At 45.3% G+C, this 24,207-nt stretch overlaps 1 protein-coding gene across 4 annotated transcripts in view; it reads left to right on the plus strand.

Annotated features, from left to right (window-relative positions):
* Positions 1-16,852, plus strand: part of PLPPR2 (phospholipid phosphatase related 2) — a 48,603-nt gene extending 31,751 nt beyond the window's left edge. The window contains exons 6-10 of one of the 4 annotated variants that reach the window (XM_083719479.1): positions 2,736-2,912; positions 7,600-7,740; positions 12,492-12,616; positions 13,304-13,348; positions 14,792-14,866. In XM_083719479.1, coding sequence (XP_083575605.1) covers positions 2,736-2,912; positions 7,600-7,740; positions 12,492-12,616; positions 13,304-13,328 — 468 coding nt within the window. In that variant the 3' untranslated portion in view covers positions 13,329-13,348; positions 14,792-14,866. Of the gene's footprint in view, positions 1-2,735; positions 2,913-7,599; positions 7,741-12,491; positions 12,617-13,303; positions 13,349-14,791 lie in introns of all 4 variants that reach the window. The other 3 variants (XM_083719477.1, XM_083719478.1, XM_083719480.1) reach the window with 3 other exon arrangements.
* Positions 16,853-24,207: the final 7,355 nt, after the last annotated feature.

Consider the following 24,207-nt stretch of genomic DNA (forward strand, 5'->3'; position numbering starts at 1 on the left):
CTGGGCCCGACCTTTCAGAGGCCACCTACACCAAATTTCCCCAAACTTGGGTCTCCAGCTGGTTTTGGACTACAGTTCCCATCATCCCTGGCCACTGCTCCTGCTAGCTAGGGATGATGAGAGCTGTAGCCCCAAAACAGCTGGAGACTCAAATTTGGGAAATCTAGGGTTGCCATATTTCAAAAAGGAAAAACCAGGACACCCTGAAAGTTAGGAAGACCCCCAAATTGTTGTTGTGTGGTTTTTTTTAGGAAAACCCAAAAGCTGTAGAGTTGTTGTTGTTTTTAATAACAAAAATGCCCCCCCCCCAAAAAACACATTTGATTGACTTGCCTAAAATCCAGGACAAAGCGTCACATTTCGGAAATTCCCTCCCAAACGTCATTTCTGCCTTCGAAATCCTGATAATGTCGGGGGAAATCTGGATGTATGGCAGCCGGGGGGAATCCCTGACCTACGATCGCAAGGCATGCCAGCCAGCTCTGAGTTTTGGTTGCTCCACCCCAAAATGGGCTCCTTAGGAGGGCTGGGGTGCCTTCTGATGGGCGTGAAGGGAGAAAGAGGGGAGGAAAGTGGATCTTTTGCTATCAAGGCTCAGAAAAGAAATGAGTTTGGTGTCTCAGCAGTGTCACAAAGTGTTGCCTGATCTGAGCAGAGAACCTACCCTCTTTCCAGATGGAGAAGACTGAATGGTCTACCTCCACAGTTGGAGGCAACCATGCTGAGAGCCAGTGTGGTGTAGTGGTTAAGAGAGGTGGACTTGTATTCTGGGGAACCGGGTTCGCGTCTCCGCTCCTCCACATGCAGCTGCTGGGTGACCTTGGGCTGGTCACACTTCTCTGAAGTCTCTCAGCCCCACTCACCTCACAGAGTGTTTGTTGTGGGGGAGGAAGGGAAAGGAGAATGTGAGCCGCTTTGAGACTCCTTAAAGGGAGTGAAAGGCAGGATATCAAATCCAAACTCTTCTTCTTCTTCTTGTAGCTGGAAACCACTGGAGGGAAGAGGGCTTTTGTGCTCATGTTCCCCTCGCTGGTTCCCCACAAGACGTATCTGGTTGGCCACTGTGAGAACAGGACACTGGACTAGATGGGTCATTGGCCTGATCAGGCCGGCGAGTTTGTTTCTATGTTCCTAAATAATTTCCCTTTGCCTCTCCAACAACATCTGGGGGACGCCCAGGATCAGCAAGAAAGACTTTAGCTGAGGTGGTGGCAGGAATCTGCTATGGGGTGGGAAGACATAAAGGCGGGAATAAAGGCTCATCCAAACTTCCATTTGCTCCACTGCTGAATTGGAACCAATGGCAATTGGTTTTCTGCAGAATGATGCTTGTTCCAGAGAGAGGATTTCCAGGAAAAGTGACAGAGCAGAGGCAAAATTGCTCGGACCAGAAAACCGCCCAGACCTGTGCTTTCTAGGCAAGGGACAAGCAGAAGTGTGGATGAGCCCTTAATATCTGCATGTCGAACAAGACTTTTCAATGTGTTTACCTATGTTTGTTTGTGTGTGTGTGTAAGAGAGAGAAAGGGGGAGAAAGAAGATACATGGGCTCTGTCCTGTGCAGCAAAATGTCTTGGGGCAAGCAGTGGATGTCAGCCGCAAACGAGGGAGAAACTCATCATATCAAAGAACTGGAAGAGACCAAAAGATGATTAGAGCAGCCTCTATTCTGGGCTGCAGAGCCAGCTTCCCCATTAGGCTTCTTCCTGCATATGAAACACCGTGCAATTCAGACCATGCAGCGCTGCCGAAAGGTGCTTGCTTATTTATTAGCTTTGTGCACTCGCTGGTTTCATGATTAAGATTTACATGATTAAGATTTATTATTATTAAGATTTTCATTATTAACATGATTAATAAGCTGAACAACCAGCTCTAGAGAACAAAACAGCCGAGTCTTGCAGGAAGAAAGACACACATGCACAGAGGCACCGCTGGCCAAACTGACTCGGCAGAGAACCTTTCCCGACCCCAGATATGTGGGCTGGTCAGCCCCCCCCCCCCCCGAGAATGAAGAAAAGGAGCCTTCCCACAGGAGAACCGATATGGGGCACACTGTTTCAATTGGGGTTAAAGCAGTGCTGTTTGTACTGAGCTTTCCATTGGTGTGTGTGTGTGTGTGTGAGAGAGAGAGAGAGAGAGAGAGAGAGAGAGAGAGAGAGAGAGAATTAGGGAGGAGGCACAGTGGTCAGGGGCAGGGATGCTGACTTGCCCCCACTACTGAGGGATCCAATGTCTGATGTCACATGACACATCATGCAATGTGCTAGTTTTGCACGCGCCACGTAGTGCAAAGCGCTGATGTAACAGGGGAGCCTGGCTCCCTCCTTAAGAACTTCAGGAGGGGCAAAGTATATTGGCCCCCACTAGCTGTTGCACCTGGTCACAGGTCTTGGGGAAATGTGGTGGCAGCAGCTACAGGAATGTAGGAAATTGCTGGTTGCTCTAAGGCCCATTTCAGTGGGAAGTTGCAGGGGGCAGGCGGGGAATGATTCAGGACTCTGCAGTTGACTGCTACCTCTCTGGAAGCTCCGCAATACAGAATATTTGCAATAAGAACTGTAAACCCGCCTTCTTTATTTACATTTTAAAAAGACCACAACATAATAGCTGTGCATCCTGCAATTCCCACTGCTCTGCTATGCATTCCTAATGCCCTCCAAGGAAGACTAAGCAACTGCCCCCATTGCCAGCCTCCGACTGTGACCCTCTGTTGCTCCTCCCTCCCCCTGCAGATGTACGTGACCCTGGTCTTCCGGCTGAAGGGCTCTCGCCTGGCCAAGCCCTCCCTGTGCCTGGCTCTCTTGTGCCCTGCTTTCCTGGTGGGTGTGGTTCGCGTTGCGGAGTATCGGAACCACTGGTCCGATGTGCTGGCAGGGTTCCTCACCGGTGGCGCCATTGCTGCCTTCCTGGTAAGTGATGGTGCGTCTGTCATGGGCAAGACTGAAGGCAGGTAGGGGGAGGTGGGGCTTCCGCACAGGACATGGGGAAGAGAGAGCTCGGGCCGCCCCACCTGCAGATGCAGGATGGTATCTGGTGCAAGACCTTGAGATGCAGGGAAATAGCCTAGATGCTCAGGAGTTGGGCCTTCAAGGGGGGAAGGGGGGACTTTGTGAGCAGTAGGCTAATGTTCTGTTCTGTTCTCTTCATTCTTTTCTGTTTGGCGATTAATAATAATAATTGGGACGAGGGTGGCGCTGTGGGTTAAAACACAGAGCCTAGGACTTGCCGATCAGAAGGTCAGCGGTTCAAATCTCCATCACGGGGTGAGCTCCCATTGCTCAGTCCCTGCTCCTGCCAACCTAGCAGGTCGAAAGCACATCAAAGTGCAAGTAGATAAATAGGTACCACTCTGGTGGGAAGGTAAACGGCATTTCTGTGTGCTGCTCTGGCTTAATCATGCTGGCCACATGACCCGGAAACTGTATGCCGGCTCCCTCGGCCAATAAAGCGAGATGAGCACTGCAACCCCAGAGTCAGTCACAACTGGACCTAATGGTCAGGGGTCCCTTTACCTTTTAATAATAATAATAATAATAATAATAATAATAATAATAATAATAATAATAAAATGTTATTTATACCCCACCCTCCCCAGCCGAAGCCCGACTCAGAGCAGCTAACAACAGTAAAAATAACACAGTTTACATAAAATCAGTTAACTGAAATACATTCTAAAATAAATTCATTCTAAAATAAATTCAGAGTCAAATTAATGGCAACCATTGGGCTAGAGTTCTATGAGGATTACAGAAGGAGAGAGGGGGTCAGATTGTGCCTTGGCCAAAGGCCTGGTGGAACAGCTCTGTCTTACAGGCCCTGCGGAAAGATATCAAGTCCCACAGGGCCCTAGTCTCTTGTGACAGAGCGTTCCACCAGATCAGGGCCACGGTTGAAAAACCCCTGGCTCTGGTTGAGGCCATCCTAACCTCCCTATGGCCCGGGATCTCCAAGGTGTTTTTATTTGAAGACCGTAAGGTCCTCCATGGGACATACCAGGAGAGGCGGTCCCATAGGCATGAGGGTTCAAGGCTGTATAGGGCTTTAAAGGTTAAAACCAGCACCTTAAACCTGATCCTGTACTCCACTGGGAGCCAGTGCAGCTGGTATAGCACCGGGTGAATGTGATCCTGCAGCGAAGACCCCATAAGGAGCCTTGTTGCGGCATTCTGCACCCGCTGGAGTTTCAAGGGCAGCCCACGTAGAGTGAGTTACAATAATCAAGTCTGCAGGTGACCATCACGTGGATCATAGTGGCTAGGACAGGGCAAGAGAGGTAAGAAGATTGTCTTCCATAAACACTGTTTTAACAGTGCGTCCATAAGTGACTGTGGAGGCCAATTCTGGATCCACATGTCCTTCCACAGTGGGGACATAGGTTTCCTGGTGGGAGTTGATCACGGTGAGGGTTTGCCAAGCCTGCCTTCCTCTTAGCACGTTTCTCCCTTTCGTCCTGAATTCGAGTGTCTTCAATGCCCATGACACCTTTGGTAAAGGCTGTTCTCCAATTGGAGCACTCGCAGGCCAGTGTTTCCCAGTTATCAGTGCTTATACAAAATTTTTCAGATTTGCTTTGAGAGTATCTTTAAACCTCTTTTGTTGTCCACTGGTATTTCGCTTTCTCTTCTTAAGCTGGGAATAGAGTAGTTGCTTTGGAAGATGAAAGAAGCCTAATTTAATAAGTGTCTGCACAGCAGCTACAGGAGCCTCCTCACCAGATTATTAGTATTATTATCAGATTAGTACTTCACCTACACCGAAGCCTCTAGGTGCCGTACAACATACAAAGTAGGAAATGCAATTACATGGAAACATTGGCAAGCATTGTACAAAACTACGTGTAAAAAGCTTGCCTCTCCAAAATAACAGCCTCCGTAAATAATGTTACAAACCAACAGCAGGGGTGAGATGTTAATTCTAAAGCCCTAAAAATCCTACCAATGTTAAAGCTGACAAAATTGCCAAGGACTACAGAAAAATGAACAAACTCGTGGGGTGGGGCATAGCTTTGCTTGGCACCAAAAAGATGGCACAGAAGGCACCAGGTGATCTTCCCTGGGGAAAGTGTTCTATAGAAAGGGTGCCATCACCAAAAAAGTCCTGTCTCCTGACGCCACTCTTGTTTGTTTGTTTGTTTGTTTGTTGTAATTTCCAATTTTATACATTTCAATAATTTTACAATCATTTTAACATTTCAGTTTTTGATGTATTTTTGTTTTAATTATACTTTTCAAGTTTATACATTTCATTAGTTTCACAATCAATTTAACATTTCAAAATTTGACTTCCTTCCCCCTCTTTCTGCGGTTTTAAAAAAATATATTCTGCATATCCAAATTCATTTAATTTGCTCATTTAATTATCTACTTTAAATATATACTCTTATAAAACTGCAGGTTATTACAATAATCCTGCTAATGTTTCTATCGGTTTGCAATTTATCTGGAAATATATCATTTTAACATTCATAACTTGACTTCCTTCCTCCTCTTCCTGCGGTTCCTTAAATTCATTTTTAATATTTTCTGCATATCCAAATTAACTGAATTTGCTCATTTATCCATCTACTTTAAATACATACTCTTATAAAACTGCAGGTTATTACAATAATCATGCCAATGTTCTTATCTGTTTACAATTTATTTGTAAATATTCAATAAACCATTTCCATTCTTTTATAAAAAGTTTGTTATCTTGATTTCTTACTCCTCCAGCAAGTTTCACCATTTCTGCGTATTCCATAAGTTTTTGTATCCATTCTTCCTTTGCTGGGACTACTTCTTCTTTCCACTTTTGGGCGAGTAACATTCTTGCCGCTGTAGCTGCATACATGAATAAATTTCTACACGGTTTGGGTAGTTCTGTCCGTATAATTCCCAACTTGATGCCACACTCTATATTTCCAGTGGAGACATAATCTTGAAGAGACCCCCACTGACAATTATAAGGTTAAGATAGGCTCATCTAGGAGGAGTTCAGGTACCAGGTTCCTAAGCTGCATAAGGCTTTAAAAGTTAATACCAACACTTTGAATTGGGCCCAGAAACATCCTGGTACCCACCTGTGTAATATCCTCAGAACACCTGATCCTAGTAAGTCACTGTGCTGCAAAATTCTCCACCAACTGAAGTTCTGAACTAATTTCAAAGGCAGCCACCTGCATTAATCTAGAGGGAGGTTACCAGAGCATAGGTCACTAATGCTAGGCTATCTCCATCCAAGACAGGGTCACAGTTGTGCCACCAGCAGTCCACACCACAGTCCACACCACAAGGGACAAGGCAGTGACAAAAGCACACCTAACCCTCGGTTGATATGGATCCAGAAAACCAGCGTCCTCCACGAATACCTGAATCTGATCAGGTTTGGTGGTGCCTTTTAACAGGACCTTACCAGGGTTTCATTCAAGTTAATTTATAAGCACGGAAGTGTGTTTGTTTAAATGCCAGCAGGTGGTGGTATTGCGGCAGGGGACCTCAAATTAACTGCTGTAAGTGACCTCAACAAACATCAGGAGCAACTTAACATGACACAGCAGGGGATGATGGGAGTCCAAGAACATCAGGAGGCCCGAGGATTCTCATACTTTCCCTAGGTACTGTAGTGCACTTAGAACTGAGTCCTGCAGCCCCAAACAAATTGTGTGGCTCATTGTGTGGCTAGGATACTCTTTCCCTGCTTGTGGGTTTCCCATGGCCATTGTGGGAAAGTAATGTGTGACACCCTGGGCCCCCTTTGATCTGACCCAGCAGGGCTCTCCCCATATAAGGAAAGGAGTCAAGGAGCTTGGTCAATAGCCGTTGGCACGGAGTCAAGGAAGGCTAGCATTAGTAAAAAGTGCCATATGTGGTGGACCAGTAAAAGGGTGAAAGGGTATTGGGTTATAATTCATAATGAATTGAAAAAACTGTTTAAAAGTACTTTTCCTGAGTCCTTTTTGTTGAGGATAATTCAGGCGGAAATTCCCAGGTGTCAAAAAAGGTTATTTATGTATGCCGCCACTGTAGCCCGTGTTTTGTTAGCCCAAAAATGGAAAACGAGCGATGTCCCAACTATAGAAGAATGGCAACTTAAACTGATGGAATATGTGCAGCTTGCGGACCTAACATATAGAATAAGAGAACAAGAAGAACATACCGGATACATTTAAAGAAGCCTGGAAGATGTTTATTGCATATATGGGGAGAAATTGTGTTCACTTGAAAACATGGGCAGCATTAAGATAAATTCAACAGTGTAAACAAGGTTTGATGGATGTAATAATGGAATACTGAGTGGTTTAGTTTATGTAAAATATGCAGGGATTTATGTTATGCAAAATGAACCATGGAAAGAGAAGAGGGGAAGTCACTGATGTTTTAAGGTTGTTTAAATGCATTTTCTAAAGTGTAAAACAGAAAATTTAATAAAAAATATATACAAAAAGGAAAAAAAAGGAAAGGAAAGGACTCGGGGAGCTTGGCCAATAGCCATGGGCTTGGAGTCAAGGAAGGCTAGCATGAAAGTGAAGAACTAAAGTAGAAGAACTAAAATTTGGCAGAAAGTTTAGTAATAGAACCAAAGTTGGGCAGAACGTCTGCGTTTTTCTTTTACTGGCAGGTGACTTGCGTGGTCAACAATTTCCAGAGCAGCCCACCTACGGCCAAGAAAACAACCCCAACTGAAAGCAGCTTGCCCAGTGTCCCTGTCATGGGCTTGCCCTGTGTGGACAGTTCCCTAGAAAAGTTGAGTGTGGCTCAGGTAAGCGGCATCCCGCCCAGCAACCCTTGCCTACCTCCTGCTCTGCGACGTCCTGAAACATCTCTACAACTTATGCACAGACACACAGTTGACTCCAGGTTTGGGGGTGGGCTGTGGGCAAAATGTGGCCCTCCATTGGGCTCCCTCCTCAGTCAGTGGGCCATGACAGGCCTACATGGCACAGTGGGAACAGGAGTGGGGAGCAACTAGAACTCTCTGATCAACTGGCTTTAGCCACCACTTAAATCCCATACAGCATCCCAGAGGAACACTATGTTGGGGCATTATGGGAAATTCCTCCAGTTTAGATGCTATACCCAGTTGCTTGGAGTGCTGGGTCTGATAGATAGATAAATAGATATATCTTCTGATATACATGTAAGCCTATCATCATTCAGTCCTACTTGGAGAATATCTCATCACAACCCTGAGTTTGCATGAAGTTAGGGTGGGGAAGGGCAGCAAAAGCAAGTTGTAGAATGCCGCTTTTAAACAGCAGCATAGGTTGGAATAAAGGAAAAAGAGAAGGAGAAAGCGGTGATTTTAAAGAATGCAAAGGGTTTAAGTAGAGTGAAGAGGGGGTGGCACTGAGGGATGGAAAGTGGCAATTTAAAAGTTTGAGCACTGGAAGGAGTGAGTTAGGAAATGCTCTGTTGTGTTAGCTTCAGATAGTCCATAAGTAGCTTCCCACAATCATACATTTCATTCCTGGTGCCTTGTGTTGTCCTCAACATGAAGTTCTGGGCTTGATGCAGTAATTTAGAAGTTATATTCTATGGGAAATTCCATGTATGACTACCTGAGTTCCACCATGAAAGTGGGATGTACCTTAATAGACCAAACAAGGAGAATTCAAAAGTCTCTGTTGCTTAGAGGCCCATATAATCTTGGTGTGATGGAAAGGACAAAACTGGGAGAAGACAGAATGTGTCTAGTGAAAAATGAGAGATGATAGCTGGAGGGAGTAATCAGGAAGCAAGAAAGGAGGTTGTGGTAATCCAGGAAATGTTTGGGTGGAAGAAATGAGTTTTAAGAGGGAAGGCAAAGATGAAAAACAGGTTGTCTCTGATGTAGGGAGCAGCTTAGCAAAAGGCTCCAAAGTGAGTGTTGAAGACTGGAGAGCAGGTGAATTTGGGCAGAGGGAAGGGGGCAGGGGTTGAGGAAGACGGGAGGGCAGAGCTATAGAACAAGTTCACATAAAGCAACCTCTTTTGTGTGATGGGACATGTCTGGCTGTCCATCACATGGTACCTAAGCTGTCCTGTAGCCATCTTCTCATCTCTTTGCTCCACTTCAGGAGTGGTCAAAGGGAGGACTGACTAGCTGTTGCCTTGATGAACAACTGGGCAGCCGTTTTGACATGGTTTCCGAGAATTGCCCTTCTTACAGGGATATCTGAAACCTGGTGAATATCATCATTCACACATGAGTACCCACCATCACAGATGAATTTCATGATTGTCTGAAAGTAGAGTACAGTGGTACCTCGCAAGACGAAATTAATTCGTTCTGCGAGTTTTTTTGTCTTGCGAATTTTTCGTCTCGCGAAGCACGGATTCCTGGGTATTAACGGTTTTAAGAAAAAGGAAACAAACTTGCAAGACGTTTTCGTCTTGCGAAGCAAGCCCATAGGGAAATTCGTCTTGCGAAGCAACTCAAAAAATGAAAAACTCTTTCGTCTTGCGAGTTTTTCGTCTTACGAGGCATTCATCTTGCGAGGTACCACTGTATGTGTTTCCCCAGTTTTAGAAATGTACGAATGAATGCCAACAGCCAAACCAAGGTGACTATAAACATTCATTGGTGTATCTCCAAGCTTTCAGTTATTCACAAGATCTGTTTAGATTGCCAACCTTTACACGTGAATTGTGACACACCCCAACTATTCTTTTAGCCTCTTTTACACTTACAACTGTTCTCTTTCTTCGTTATTTTCAGCACCAGAGCTTTCACTCACTAATAATCTATATGCATAGCATTGAGTTTTACCCTCCATTCTAAACCACCTTTTTTCCCCACTCGTTTCTATCTCGATAAGGATTTGGGTCTCCAATTCTCTATCCAAGTATGTAGCCTTGGTGAGGTGTGTGTGTCAGGGGTGTGTGTTTGTGTAACTTTTTCTCACCCACCCACCCACCTCATCAAATTCTCTCTCTCTCTCTGTAGATCATGCCACGTATTTCCTTTTAATATTGCCAGAATCCATCCCTTTCTATAATCAGTTGCTAAATTGTTGCTTTGGGCTCTGGTTGTTTCTCATCTGGGATTCCCATCATGTTTTGTTTTCTGTCCGGCTCTCTGCCACCTTAAATGTTTCATTTCTCTTCCAAGTTCTGCTTGCTGAATAATCCATACCGCATGGCGGTGCTTTGATCATGTCATTCCTCTTTACTGCTTACTGGACTGGCTCCCTGTTATCTTCCAGAGACACTTTTGCTTCCTGCTTCGACATCCTGGAAAGACCTTTCGCCTCTTTGCACTTGCAGTTTCCGATCGCTCGCTATGTTGCACCGTCCGCTCTTTGCTCCCTCTCCTGACAAGGCCTTGGGTTTCTTGCCCTGTCCTTTCCTTCTCTACTTGCTAGGAGTCCTCTTTCTCCTGCTAATGTCTTGCTTTCTTCCATAAAAAAGCAAACAGAATACACAAGTGCTTTTTTAAAAAGTGCCTTGCTGTCTAAACAAATAACCACAGGAAAAAATAATCCACCATGCGAAAAGTGCTTGATCCATTGGCTCACAGTCTGAATGCAGAGAGCTTTTAGAGATGCCTGGACTTGATGCCAAGAATAAAATGGAGCAGTGCCAAAAAATTGAGTAGGGTGGGTTCATTTGTCAGAAGGAAAAAGGCTCTTCTTGGCTGAGCTATTCTGAACCGTTTGAGAGGGGAAGGTTAGCATAAGGGAAGGCCAGGAAACAGAAGGTAAGCAGTTGCAGAACTTGGAAAGGTGGATCTTTAGGGTGATGAAAAGGAGGAGGAAGCAGGGGGCAGCAAGACATGGCCAATATCTTGCCAGCTCTAACCTTAACAGGGAAGTGTGTCAGGCTAGCTACTCCCCCTTAGTTCTTGAGCCCCTAACTCTAGCTGCCTCCCTGGATGCGGGGAGGGCTAACCGCCACAATGATGCTTGGACCACGTGGGAGGAAGCCACCTGCCAGCCAACTCTCTTGAATTCCCAATCTCCTTGCAATTTGCTTATCTCAGAGCCTGCTCAGTCCACCCTTCCCATCTCTGCTCACATATCTGTAAGCCCAGAGCGACTCCTGTTCAAGCAAAGTCTCACCTTCAGCATGGTTGGGTGGGATTGGCAGTGTAGGGCATGGGTAGGGGACCTGTGGGTCCTCCAGATGTTGGTGAATTGCCTCACCCCTGGCTATTGTCCATACTAGCTGGGGCTGATGCAAATTTGAAGTGGGAAGTTCTCTGTGTCTACTTTCCCCCGTGCAGACACATCAGTCTCCAGTACAAGCTGAGTTGCAGTCCCAACACTTTCAAACAACAACATCTGAAGGGCCACCTAGTCTCCATCCCTGCTTTAGACACAACCCCTGTGATGGAATTGTGGGACTGATTATGGACCTGTTTGGTCCTCTGCCCCAACCAAATGCTGCAGGCAGGCAAGGAGAAAGTGGCCCTTCTACACAGAAGGCATGAGTTTACATAGTTGTGAGTCGAGGCCCCACTCCCTGCTTTGTGATGAAATAAGACACACGGACACAAGTAGTTTAGGTTAATGGGCTTAAAAAGACCACAAATTTATTGGTTACAGAATGTGAGTGGTATTGGCTTAGGCATTGGGATCCGAACAGACTATACTTGACTCCTGCCCGCTCTGCAGGGAGTCACATGAGTGTTAACAACCTGTAGGGGGAGCTTGTGGATGCAAATCAACTGGAAGCTTTCCCCTAGAGTCACCCAAGGGTCATGCCATGGCCCTAGCCACCACCTGGGCTTCGGACAGGAACCACAACCGCCGGATCCCTTTAACACAATACCCTTCAAGGGGAGGGGGAGGTGATGGCCACAACCTCCCCTCCGACACACAATGCATTTCCAGTGCCTAACCGCCAAACCTTACAAAATTGTGATGATTTGCTACAAGGTAGGCAAAAAACCAAGTGGCTGGACCCAATCTGCCAAGTGGAAAAAATTTACTACCAGGGCCCTTTGGCAACCAAGGCGACCAACCGAGGTCCATAGCAAGGTCAGGTGCTGAGGCAAAGCCTAAAGGGAGGGCGGGTGGGTGATCTGAGGAAGCCGGGAACAAGAAGGAGGAGCTTATAAGGCCTGCGGCCTTTTTAAACAGCAAAACCACGCCCACCAGCACACCAGATTGGCTGGCTGGAGTGCGTGACATGGGCCCAGGACTCCAATGACACAGGGGGCCTGGCCACGCCCCCCTGCGGCTGCGGGAAGTGATTCCCGCTCACAACACCTCCCCACCGGCAAGAGGAGAGGCTTTACACATAAACAGAGTGAGTTTTTGTGAATCTATCCATGCCCCGAATTCTGGAACTTTGGGGATTCACAAGTTCTTCTTTGTGTGGCATGAGCCATTGTGTCCCCAAGCCCTCGCCATTCCCCACACCTTGAAAATAACCCCAAACTTCCATTTTCTTCCCTCCCCAATCCAAGCAAGTGTGCTAATTGTTTCAATCTCTGTGTCGTTCTCTCCCAACCATCCATATGTGCTCCCCAACTCCCCTGCTATGGTGCTGCCTGCCCGCCCCCCTTGGGGTGGGGTGGGGATGTAGCAGGTGAGGGACCCCCCAGAAGAACAGGAGTTTTCTACACTACTCTCAAGAGGCCTGGAAAGGCAGCTAGCGCGATCTCTCCGCTTGGTGGCGCCTGGAAACGCAGCAATGGCCCGCCCCTACGAGTAAGTGACTGATCTGGAGGAAGGGGGAGGGAACTGCCTTTGGGTCAGACTCAGCCATCCCCACTGCTTGCTCAAGGCGGAACACTCATTGAGGGAGAATAATATTTGGGCAGGGCATCAGCGTAGGGAATAACTAGAGGTCAAGAAAGTTGAGGGCCGCAAGAGTTGAGAAGAGAGGGCTGTGGGAATGGATGGGTCCAGAGAGACAGACATGAAGATGTCAAGGGAGTTGGGTCAGTTGCTTTGATGGTTTGAGGAGACCCTTCAGGCGGAAAGGAAGCATTGAAGGAAGCAAGAAGATTCCCATCCACCTGGGCAGGGTATATGGAGGTCCTGGGCTGCCCAGATGATAAGACCCCCCCCCTTGGCCTTGCTGATGTGGTCCAAAGGAAAGCAGAGCAAGATGTACAAGGCACCATGCAACTGTCTTAGGAACTCGACTCTGGATTTGTCTAGGGTTTACTCCTTAGCCTTTTCTTCTCCCGAAGATATCCTGCAAGGGGGCAGACGTTTAGGACCAGAGTTTTCCTACTCCTAGATGGGTCCCCTTCCAGGTTGATGAGCCCCATCTGCCCCTCAGTGAGGGGGCAGCATCACCCTAAATCACAGAGAGCTCTCTTCATTTTAAGGGCAGGGGATAGTCATCCTTGGGCGAGATCCTTATTCTGACAATTCTGTGTGCAACAGGAGGCCTGGCAACATGGCGGAGTAGGTTAACAAATGCCCTTGGAGGTGTGTTTGCATGGACAGCTTATCTGTGGATGTCCATTGCCCATCCTGCAGGCAACATGCACCAGCCTTTCCCCCCGCCCCCTGCTTCCCTGAGCTTGAGCATTAATAACCCGCTTGCTCTGGCTGTGCCATGCTTTCTCTGATGCTTTGCAAAACAGCAGGAAGTGACCTCAACATATTGAGCAAAGTCCTGAGGGTTAGCCTGCTTGGGCAGCTGGGGTACAACCCAGCAGCTGGCTTCCTTAAGAATGTGACTGCCACACCATGCTTCTACTTTGCTTTTGAGCACTGGAGGAAGACAGCACCTCTCTCTGAAGAGCAGCAGGGATGAGGTGGCAGTTCAGGAGAGCAAGGGACTCATGTCTGGGGGTAACTAGCTCCACTGGGTCCCAGGCTCCCTTCCCAGCAGCGCTGATGGGTCAAAGACAGGCTGAAAACAGAGCGTTGAATGCACTTCGTATCATATCTGCTGCAGATCATATGACCCTCGAGAAACAAACGCTTGCAGGCACATCCTTCAAAGGAAACCAGCAGCAATGTTGTGTTTATGTGTGTGTGTATTTGTGTGTGTGTGTGTGTGTACTTCTGTGCTAGATAATCCAAATTCCGCAACTAGAAAAATTCTGAGACTAGAATAAATTATGCCAGCTAGATAAATTTACATGGCCAACCTAATCCTAACACGTAGGTCACAATCCTATGCCCACTTACAGGGGTATAAGCCCCACTGAACACAGTGGAACTTACTCCTGAGTAAGCAGGCACAGAACTGTGTTGCAAGTCTTGGTTTTCTTCGTTGTAGTGCTGCTTTGCCTTTTATATATATATGTTGTTCATACCAAAATACACGATTTGTTTTTGTTGTTTGAGACATTTTTGCAACAACCAGAAGACGGGGGGTGAAGTCTCATATGGCAGGGCTATAAGTAAAGACTAGGTCAACTTTTCCTCTGAATTTTCCAATCCTATAAGCGGAAAATCCTCCCTTGCACTTAAAAACACCATCTTACAGCCACAAGGACTAGGAGTGTGCTTCTTTAAAATGCACACACATCAACAAGATGAGGAAAGCTTTAAAATTACTGGATTTACTCGAATGTAATGCACACCTTTTTTTGGCCGAATTATGTCGCGAAAATTCAGGTGTGCATTATGTTTGATGGCACATTTACATTTGCCAGCAAATACTTTTTTGGTTTCAAGGTTTTGAAAATTGAGGTGTGCATTAGATTCGATGGCCCATTACATTTGAGTAAATGTGGTACTAAATTCTGCTTGATAGATTACCTTGGGTGTTGCACCACAGTCATGACCCTGCCGTTTTGGTTCTAGTAGGGCCCAGCTGAAGGTTCTGATCAAACTCAGACCTCTCTAACAATTTGTTACTGTTTCTGAAGGCAGAACTGACTATCTTTCTTTTGTATTTCCCTCTTTCTGTTCCAGAATCACGGAGTTGTGTTCTCAGAGGTCACCTGATCCTCAGCTGTGTCTTTTCCCCACCACCCCAGATGTCCTCATTCCCTCCCGGTCAGTCACAAGCGAAGTCTGACCTATGGAGGCACTCCTGGTCTCCTCACTGTGGGACTGGGCCTTTTTTTTCAGGGGGGTGGGGGCGTCTAACTTCTCACACTCTCAATTTCCCAACCTCCTCCTTGGCCTTTCCTGGGACCAGGTTCGTCGATTGTCATGACATACTTCGGATTATCTGATGCGAGTGTGCAACATAGCTTGGGGGCAGGGAGAGTAAGAATGAAACCTTCTACGTTTTCCAGGGAGCCTGGGGCTGTTTGCAGAGGCTCGATCTTGCTGCTAGTTATGTGTCTTCTGGGAGCTGAACCTACTGGGACTTTAAGAGTTAAGACTCCTCACCACTTCCTTCTTGCTGTGGCCTTTTGTGCCTCTTTAAGGAAACTGGGATGCACACTGACTGACTTGGCACCCCCATCCTTTCCACAGCTGCTTTTTTCTCTTTTGGAATGGGGTTCAGTGCTGTTTCCAAGAAGTAGCTTTGTCTACATGGAATGACATCCCATACCCTTTGAGCCCAAAGGAAGCAGGTTCTCAGTTATATTCAACCAGGAATGAGCTGGGTGGAGTTTTGTCCAAAGACAAGGCCAATGGCCAACGTCTGAGGATTTGGTTGGGGAACAAAGCAACAGAAACCCAGGCAGGGAGGACAGAATGACTAAACCCAGGGGCTACTAATAGCATTGTTTGGGAAGCTGTTGACCTCCAGAGCTGGGGGCAAGGATAGGAAGTGTTTCCTTCTAGTGTTCAGCAAAGCAGACTAGAGGGAGGCATTTATGGAACACCAGCTTAGCGACTTACAGGCCGGCATCAGTCGGTCCACCAGAAAAGACAAAGGCCTCCAAATGCCAATCACTTAACAAGTGCTGTTTGCATACCAGCCTCTGTACACCCTGGAGAAGGGGGGGAACATGGGGAATGATGGGTTGGAAGCATTTCAGGAAGGCGTCTGTGGTGGGCTCTGTTTCTATGTGCAGCAGCTGATCTTGGCACCTTCTGGTGGCCCCCAAAACTGGTGGTCATTTTAATAAAGAGCAGTTGTGTCAGGATCTCAATCTCAATCAGCAGAGAAGAACCTCTGCCTGAGACCTTGGAAAAACCATTGCTGGTCAGAATAGACATGATTCTGGTCTAGGCAGACCAATGACCTGAAACATACAGCCTCCACATGCTCATAGAACCAGGTTATGTGGCATTCTGCAAATGTTCCAGATCACTTTCTACTGTGGCTCAAATTAAGCCTTTCCTAGTATGGACCAGGACCAGCTGTAGTGCTCTAGAACGGGCTCCCGGAGCTCTGTGTTAGCATGACTCTAAGCATATAGAGTCCCTTGAGCCCTGAACCTTCAATGGCCCATTAGACCAGTTCCCTGTATCACATCCCCCATTGGGCTTGGAGCCATTTGCATGTGGGTATTCTAGGGTGACTTAGGGCAGACCCTCCAACCCTGTTGTCTCTTAGGGGCATGCTTTCACTACTGATACATGAGTTGAAGCAACTTCTCTCAATTCCCATTCCCACTGTGGTCGAAGCCAGGTCAGGAATAACATTAGCTTACATGCATGACATAGATAGCTTCATTGTCCCTGCCACACCTCTTTCGCCCGCCAGCAGCAACCCCACTCTTCCAGATATTTCAGTTGCAAGCATCTTGGCAGACAGTGCTGTCCTCACAACATCCTGCCTGCCCACTGTGGGTAACCCCCCAGCTTCTGGGAAGAAGCACTGCCCTGGGCCTCTCCGCCCATACTTTTGAGAGACCCCCAACTCCCAGCCAAGCCAGCACCTCGCCCTGGTGCCGACAACCGCTGCTGTGCCAATGCAGCATAACCACTGGGCATATTTTGGATACAACCTGGGGGCAGAAGGATGCTTCAGAGAGCACCAGAGGGTCTGGGCTGCTGCTACTATGCTTGGAGCAATGGACCACCCACACGTTTCCAGAATGAATTGAATAAACTAATGTTTTAACAATCTCTCTTGTTCAGGCGAGTCATTCATTTGAGAAAGGGTTGTGGTGGTTTGAGTGGAACTTCGGGATGCCCAGTTCACCGTGGATCAAATATGGAGGGGTCACTGTTGGTTTCTCATTTTTCCAATCTTAAGTTCGATTCTCCACATCGGTTTGCAATTTTAGCCTTCCTTCATGCTCTTCTTGAGTGCTTTTGCCTGGTCTCCTTGAACTGTCATAATGCCTCTTGTTTGGCTGGATGGAGAATGGAGTGGATGGGTAGGTGTGTCTAAACCTCTGGCTTTCTGAGTGGCTGGAATAGAGCCTACTGTGCAAAGGTATGAGCCACATCCATTAATCTGCGTATTGTTGCTTCGGGTGCCCTTCCATAAGGCGGAAGGAGTGAGGCAGCTGCCTCAGACAGCAAATTCTGAGGGAGGAAAGGTGGCTAGAAATGTGCCATATGGTCTGTCCCCACAGCCCCTAAGCCCTAAGGGTGTGGTGGAAGACATTATTATTATTATTATTATTATTATTTTCATTATTATTTTCATTATTTGTACCCCACCCATCTGGCTGGGTTGTCCCAGTCTATTCCATCACCAGCGCTGAAGTAAGATTCAGATGTCTAGTCAAATTTTGTGCAAAAAATGGGGAATTCACTTTCTTTCCCTTTGCCCCAGGTAGCAAAATGGCTTGGGCAGATCCTGACCTCTGGCCTGGAGTCCCATAAGGGAGAATATAGCCTCCAGGCAGAAAAGGTCTTGGTCTAAAGTGTCCTGGGTGCAGGGTCAGTGTAAAATATAAATGATTTGCGAATGGTATATGCCCAAATGTGGAAAGAAGAAACAGTCCCAATGAAAGAAGATTGGCAATTAAAACTGATGGAATATGAAGAGATGGTGAAACTTTCCAGAAGAATAAGAGATCCAGACGAGAGACTTTTTCAATAACAGAATGTGAATTTGTTGAATTTATGAAGACAAACTGTAAACAATTAAAAACGTTAGCAGGATTGACATAAACAGGAGCAGTAAAAAAACAACAACATAGAGAGTAAAAAGATTAAATTTATAAATAGGTTGAAATTGGTGATGCAGTAAGATTGTGATATAAAATAAGGAACAGCAGAGAGGAAGAGAAGCAAGTTGAAGAAAATGTTGGTTTTTGTTTAGATTAGATTTTTTTTTGGTAGAAACATTGTAAAATGAAAAATTGGAAAAATAAAATATTTTAAAAATAAATAAAATATTAAATGGCTTGCAGGGAGACAAGACAGAGTTTTGATGATTGTGTAAGGTGGCATGGGAGAAACTTCGTTCCAAGTTAGTTTCCCCTACCTCTTTCCTCCCTGATTAGGCTCCACAGTTTCAAAAACAACAGCAGTATTGGTAGGCCTCTTCCAGGATCGGGTTTTCCTGCCAGTAATCTCCCTTTAATGAGGAGACGCCTTTGTATATGCCTGACCTGGAACAGAACAGTGTTGCAATGGGTATACATGGTCACTGGCAAAGCCACTTCCGGCCTGCCCAGGGGGTGGGGTTGCGGGCTTCACGCCCACCCCCACCCCCACATGAGCGGGGGCTGGTTTCTCCCCCGATATAGTGTTAACCCTTCCCCATGTCTCCAGCAAATGGGCTGGAGCCAGATAGTCGATAGGACCAATGCCTAAGCCAATGCCTCTCATTCCTGAATTCAATAAAGTTGTGGCCTAATTCGCCCATTTAACCTTAAATTATGGTGTCTCGTGTCTTTATTTATCCTGGCGGGGGGTGGGAACTCACCATGCAAATGACAGAGCTTTCTTTCTTCCTTGACTGTGGAGAATTCTTAGAAAAATTAAATTTGACTTCCCTATAACTTTAGGTATTAGCTAGCATTCTTATCCTCTCCCCATTCCCAGTTGTGTTTCATATTTCGATTGTGATGAGCTGTATTTCTCTTATTAGAAATCTAGCCCATTTGTTTTTGGGGGGTTTTTTAGGCTGTGGCCAAGGAACTTAAGGAGGCTTGTCACTATACTCCTGGCACAACTTTGCAGCTTTGCAGTAACTGTAAAATATGGGGTGAGATCCAACATCAATCATACTCAAAGTAGACCCATTAAAAGTACTGCATTAAGTAACTTCAAGTTGATTGATTTCAAAGGGTCTTTTCTGACTTAGTTGGATATCACCCATGGCATTTATTGCCTATAAAGATAGTTAAAAGTTTTGCTCGTTATTTTCCATAACTGGGAATTTCTCATTCCATCTAAAGAAATCCAGTACATGTGGAAAACTGTCATTGATTGATTTAACACCATCTGCTAACACAATTTTTCTTAACACCATCTGTTTACCATCCCATTTTGATGATAAGAAAAAGCAGTTTATGGAGAGGAACAGAAACACCTCTATCAAATATGAGAGTAACCCCTAAAATCGGGGAACAACATAAATAACAACTGAGAGAAGCCAGAGTAAGTTAGTTAACCGTACATCAAATATTGCTTCTTGTAACTCATCCAAGACAGACATGACAAGGCTATTATCTGAAAATCTTATTACTGACACATATTTGCCAAATAGTAAAGGTATAGTCTCAACTTTATATAAATTGCAGGGTTTGTTTAGCTTGGGAACAGAAGGGTTAACATTGATATGGGAACCAGGCATTGGGGAAACAACAGGTAAAGAAAAATGGCAAGCCCTCAGAGAGCAGGGAAGACTTTTTAAGATGGTCTCAGCAAAAGTTAGAGAGTCCTCTTTTAAACCATTGCTGGTATCATTCCCCAATTAAATTAACTCTGTCTGTTGCAGAGGTTGCATTAATAAAGGTACATTCCTCCACATGTGGTGGACTTGCCTCACTGTGCAATTTTTTTGGAGACAAAGGTCTTTGCTGAACCTGGTAATGTAATTTGGCACAATGTACAACCATCTCACGGGATGCAGGTGGCGCTGTGGGTTAAAGCCTCAGCGCCTAGGACTTGCCGATCGAAAGGTCGGCGGTTCGAATCCCTGCGGCGGGGTGCGCTCCCGCTGCTCGGTCCCAGCGCCTGCCAACCTAGCAGTTCGAAAGCACCTCCGGGTGCAAGTAGATAAATAGGGACCGCTTACCAGCGGGAAGGTAAACGGTGTTTCCGTGTGCGGCTCTGGCAAGCCAGAGCAGCGATGTCACGCTGGCCACGTGACCCGGAAGTGTCTCCGGACAGCGCTGGCCCCTGGTCTCTTAAGTGAGATGGGCGCACAACCCCAGAGTCTGTCAAGACTGGCCCGTACGGGCAGGGGTACCTTTACCTTTACCTTTTACAACCATCTCAGAAGGCTGATCGCCAAAGAATGGATGCTTTTGAATTATGGTGTTGGAGGAGATTCTTGAGAGTCCCATGGACTGCAAGATCAGACCTCTCCATTCTGAAGGAAATCAGCCCTGAGTGCTCACTGGAAGGACAGATCCTGAAGCTGAGGCTCCAATACTTTGGCCACCTCATGAGAAGAGAAGACTCCCTGGAAAAGACCCTGATGTTGGGAAAGATGGAGGGCACAAGGAGAAGGGGATGACAGAGGATGAGATGGTTGGACAGTGTTCTCAAAGCTACCAGCATGAGTTTGACTAAACTGCGGGAGGCAGTGGAAGACAGGAGTGCCTGGTGTGCTCTGGTCCATGGGGTCACGAAGAGTCGGACACGACTAAACGACTAAACAACAACAACAACCATCTCTGGAACTTGCCCTGTTGCTATTGTCCAGAAAGCAAAACTGATCGCTACCTTTTATAGAAATAGTGACATACCTTCAAGATGCAGCAAGACAGCAAAAAGCACTAGATTTCTGAAATAAATAACATTTTGGGAGTGGTTCAAGCAAGCATTTGCCGAAAACCCTACTAAACAATTAAGAGCGTGAATAAACAAAAATTCTGAAGATGAATTTGCAGCACTGTCACTTAGATACATAATATATGTTAATGAACAAAGAAGGGAGGATCTCACTGAATGGTGATTCACTTGGGTTAAGTATCCCATCTAAAATGGAACTGGTTTTAAGCTCTTTTGGACTATAGATCTTGTTAGATCAGAGATTCCTTAACAAATCCTCCCATGGCTATAGAACAAAACAGACAATAAGATAAATATACTGTACTTCATGCTTATTGTTGGCAGATAAGATGAAGGAGATAGGCACTCATACCTGTGAACAATAAAAATAAAATTCTAAGAAGATTTGGCAAAAACCTCAGGCAGCAGCAGCTCCTCCTCTTGCCATCCTGTCCTCCTTCCTGAAGCTAAGCTGAATTTTTATTATTTCAGTCACAGACCAGTTCCAGCACACACACAATATCAAGGAAGTCATAAAACACAATAGGGATACATTTGAATTTGCAATTAGGCATAACAGGGACAATACAGATAGAGCAACAGTTAAAATATATATAAATTAAAACTTAGTCACTAACATATAACCTAAAATTATCATTTAAAACCTTAATCATTATGATAGCACAGCTTGTTCCCTAAGTTTTATGGCAATCGCACAGAATTTGGGTACTGTTAACGTGATCTCAGGATCCTTTTCCTCTACCAGGGATTTTAGACATTGAAGAGCATAAGACTCTTAACCTCAGGGTCATGGATTCGTGCCCCACGTTGGGCCTGAAGCTAAGCTTGCTTGGTGCCCTCCTTCAGGTATGGTGGAACATCACCAATTTTGAAACAAAATTCAGCTTCTACTCTCGTCAGATTCTCTCTGTGGTGGAATTTTGTGTGCCATCTAATAATAATAATAATAATAATAATAATAATAATAATAATAATAATACCTTTATTGTCAATATACAACCCGTGTACAATTAAATTAACCGAGCCCCGCAAAAAAACACTCAGTCTCATTGCACTCTGTGTGCTTGTCGCACAACACACCAACCCCGAAAGTCAGTTGCGCTATATTATATATATCTTGTCCTTTCCCATGGGAAAATGTCTTTAGGGAGCCCTGTTTGTTTACCCATGTTGACTTGCGCTGGAATCTGGCACCACAACATTTAAGTCTCTTCCATTAACAGCTACTAGTAATAACATGGCATCCTTGATAATTTTATTGTGGGGGTGGATTTCAAAATTCAACATTGCAGCAAGTTCTCTTAATAGTTCAAATAAATCCTTTGGGAGATTGGTCCCAATGGGATGCCAACCCATCAATCCCTGTTGAATGAACTTTATTCAGAGGAAATTCATCTGCAGGTTCTCCCAGTTTCTATCAAGTTTTGGGTTGGCTAACTAGATGCAGTGGAAGACCAGGCAAAGTTAAAGTTGATGTTGTCAGGTGTAGCTTGTCACATAGGGACAAGGAAAGCTGCAGATACTGTACTGAAATTCCTTCTTCCTCACAGTACAAAAATACAGTGGTACCTCAGGTTAAGAACTTAATTTGTTCCGGAGGTCCGTTCTTAACCTGAAACTGTTCTTAACCTGAGGCACCACTTTAGCTAATGGGGCCTCCCGCTGCCACTGTGTCGCCAGAGCACGATTTCTGTTCTCATCCTGAAGCAAAGTTCTTAACCTGAGGTACTATTTCTGGGTTAGCGGAGTCTGTAGCCTGCAGCATCTGTAACCTGAAGTGTTTGTAACCTGTGGTATCACTGTAAAATAAAATACAGGAACCCTGCTGAGTCTTCCTCTGCATTTGGCCACCTGAGTTATGGGGTCGGTCAGAAATCAAACTCTCAGCAGACTGTTTTCCATCAGATTCTTTCACATGACGTTGCTGAGGCAAAAGGAATCTCTCTCTTCCCTGCTTTCCTGTTGGAGAGATCAGAGTTGGTCTCAGTGGGTTCACATTTAGGTCTTCCCGGGACCCAGACAACAATGGGAAATGAATGCAAATATTAAAATATTTACTCTGATTGTCTTGTCTTTTATTTCTTTATGCATTTTTTTGTCCGTCCCCCCCCCCCCAATAATGTTTTATTGTAATTTTATTGGTGTTAGCTGCCCTGAGCCCAGTTCTGGCTGGGGGGTGGGGGCGGGGTATAAATAAAAATTATTATTGTATTATTATTATTATTATTATTATTATTATTATACCTCGGGTTAAGTACTTAATTCATTCCGGAGGTCCGTTCTTAACCTGAAACTGTTCTTAACCTGAAGCACCACTTTAGCTAATGGAGCCTCCCGCTGCTGCCGCGCCACCGGAGCAAGATTTCTGTTCTCATCCTGAGGTAATATTTCTGGGTTAGTGGAGTCTGTAACCTGAAGTGTATGTAACCCGAAGCATATGTAACCTGAAGTGTATGTAACCCGAGGTACCAGTGTATTATTAAACAGTGGGTTTTGCGGGAGAGTGGGGTGCTGTTCTGCCTTTACCTCCATGCTTGGGATTTTCAAAAGTTAGCAGGCAGGTAGAGAACGGGGAGCTCTATTTGGTGAAGGGATTTGGGGTTCCCCACTTCATCCTTGTATCAAACCACATATTACTCCTTGAGAGTGCATTTCTGGCTGTCATCAGTGTAAAGCAGTGGATTTAAGGCTGCAGTATGACGCTCACTTACCTGAGCCCAATGCAACATTGAAGATAGTGACACAACTCTACTTTGCTTATGAAATGCATAGCAGTGGCTATGCTGAAAATATTACTACCTTTCATACAAAAGGAACCAAAAACAAATTTAAAAACACTACTCTTTTATGCTTTAATGTTTTCATAACTACATTTTCCTGAATTATGTTTGTAATCAGCATTTGTAAAACAATTCGAAGTAGCATAACTCGCTTAGCTTAACCCATTATAATCATTTCAATTAATCTGAAAAATAGTATTAATGGCACCAGCAGCATATTTCTATACAGCAACTAAACAACAACCCCATCATATTGGATAATGTCTAGCGAGCCTCCAATATTCCATTCTTGGGCAAGATGCTTCAACATATAGCAGGGCTGCCATACGTCCAGGTTGTCCCAAACATGTCCGGGAATTGGGCAGGAAAATGGCATCTGGTTGGATTTTTGACAAATCAGCAAAATAAGAAGAAGAAGAAGAAGAAGAAGAAGAAGAAGAAGAAGAAGAAGAAGAAGAAGAAGAAGAAGAAGAAGAAGAAGAAGTAGTAGTCTGGGGAAACCCGTATGCAAGGAGCTTAATATATATATATTTAAATCAATTTTAAAAATTATAAAAATGCCAAAAACTTAGATCTTTTATGTTCTCAAAAAAAAAGCTCAACAACTTCAAGCACAAAGCTTTTGGGAATATGGTGCCATCTCAATTTGAAGTGTTTCTGGATTAAGCAGATTATCAAAATTAATTAGTTACTGGATGGTAACTGATTTGGTCACCTGATAGGAGATCTATACTAGGAACTGTGGAGCGTGTATGTATCCCTGTTGGTTGTGCTGGA

Source organism: Podarcis gaigeae, assembly GCF_964106915.1.
Source record: "Podarcis gaigeae genome assembly, chromosome: 17".
Taxonomy (NCBI): domain Eukaryota; kingdom Metazoa; phylum Chordata; class Lepidosauria; order Squamata; family Lacertidae; genus Podarcis; species Podarcis gaigeae.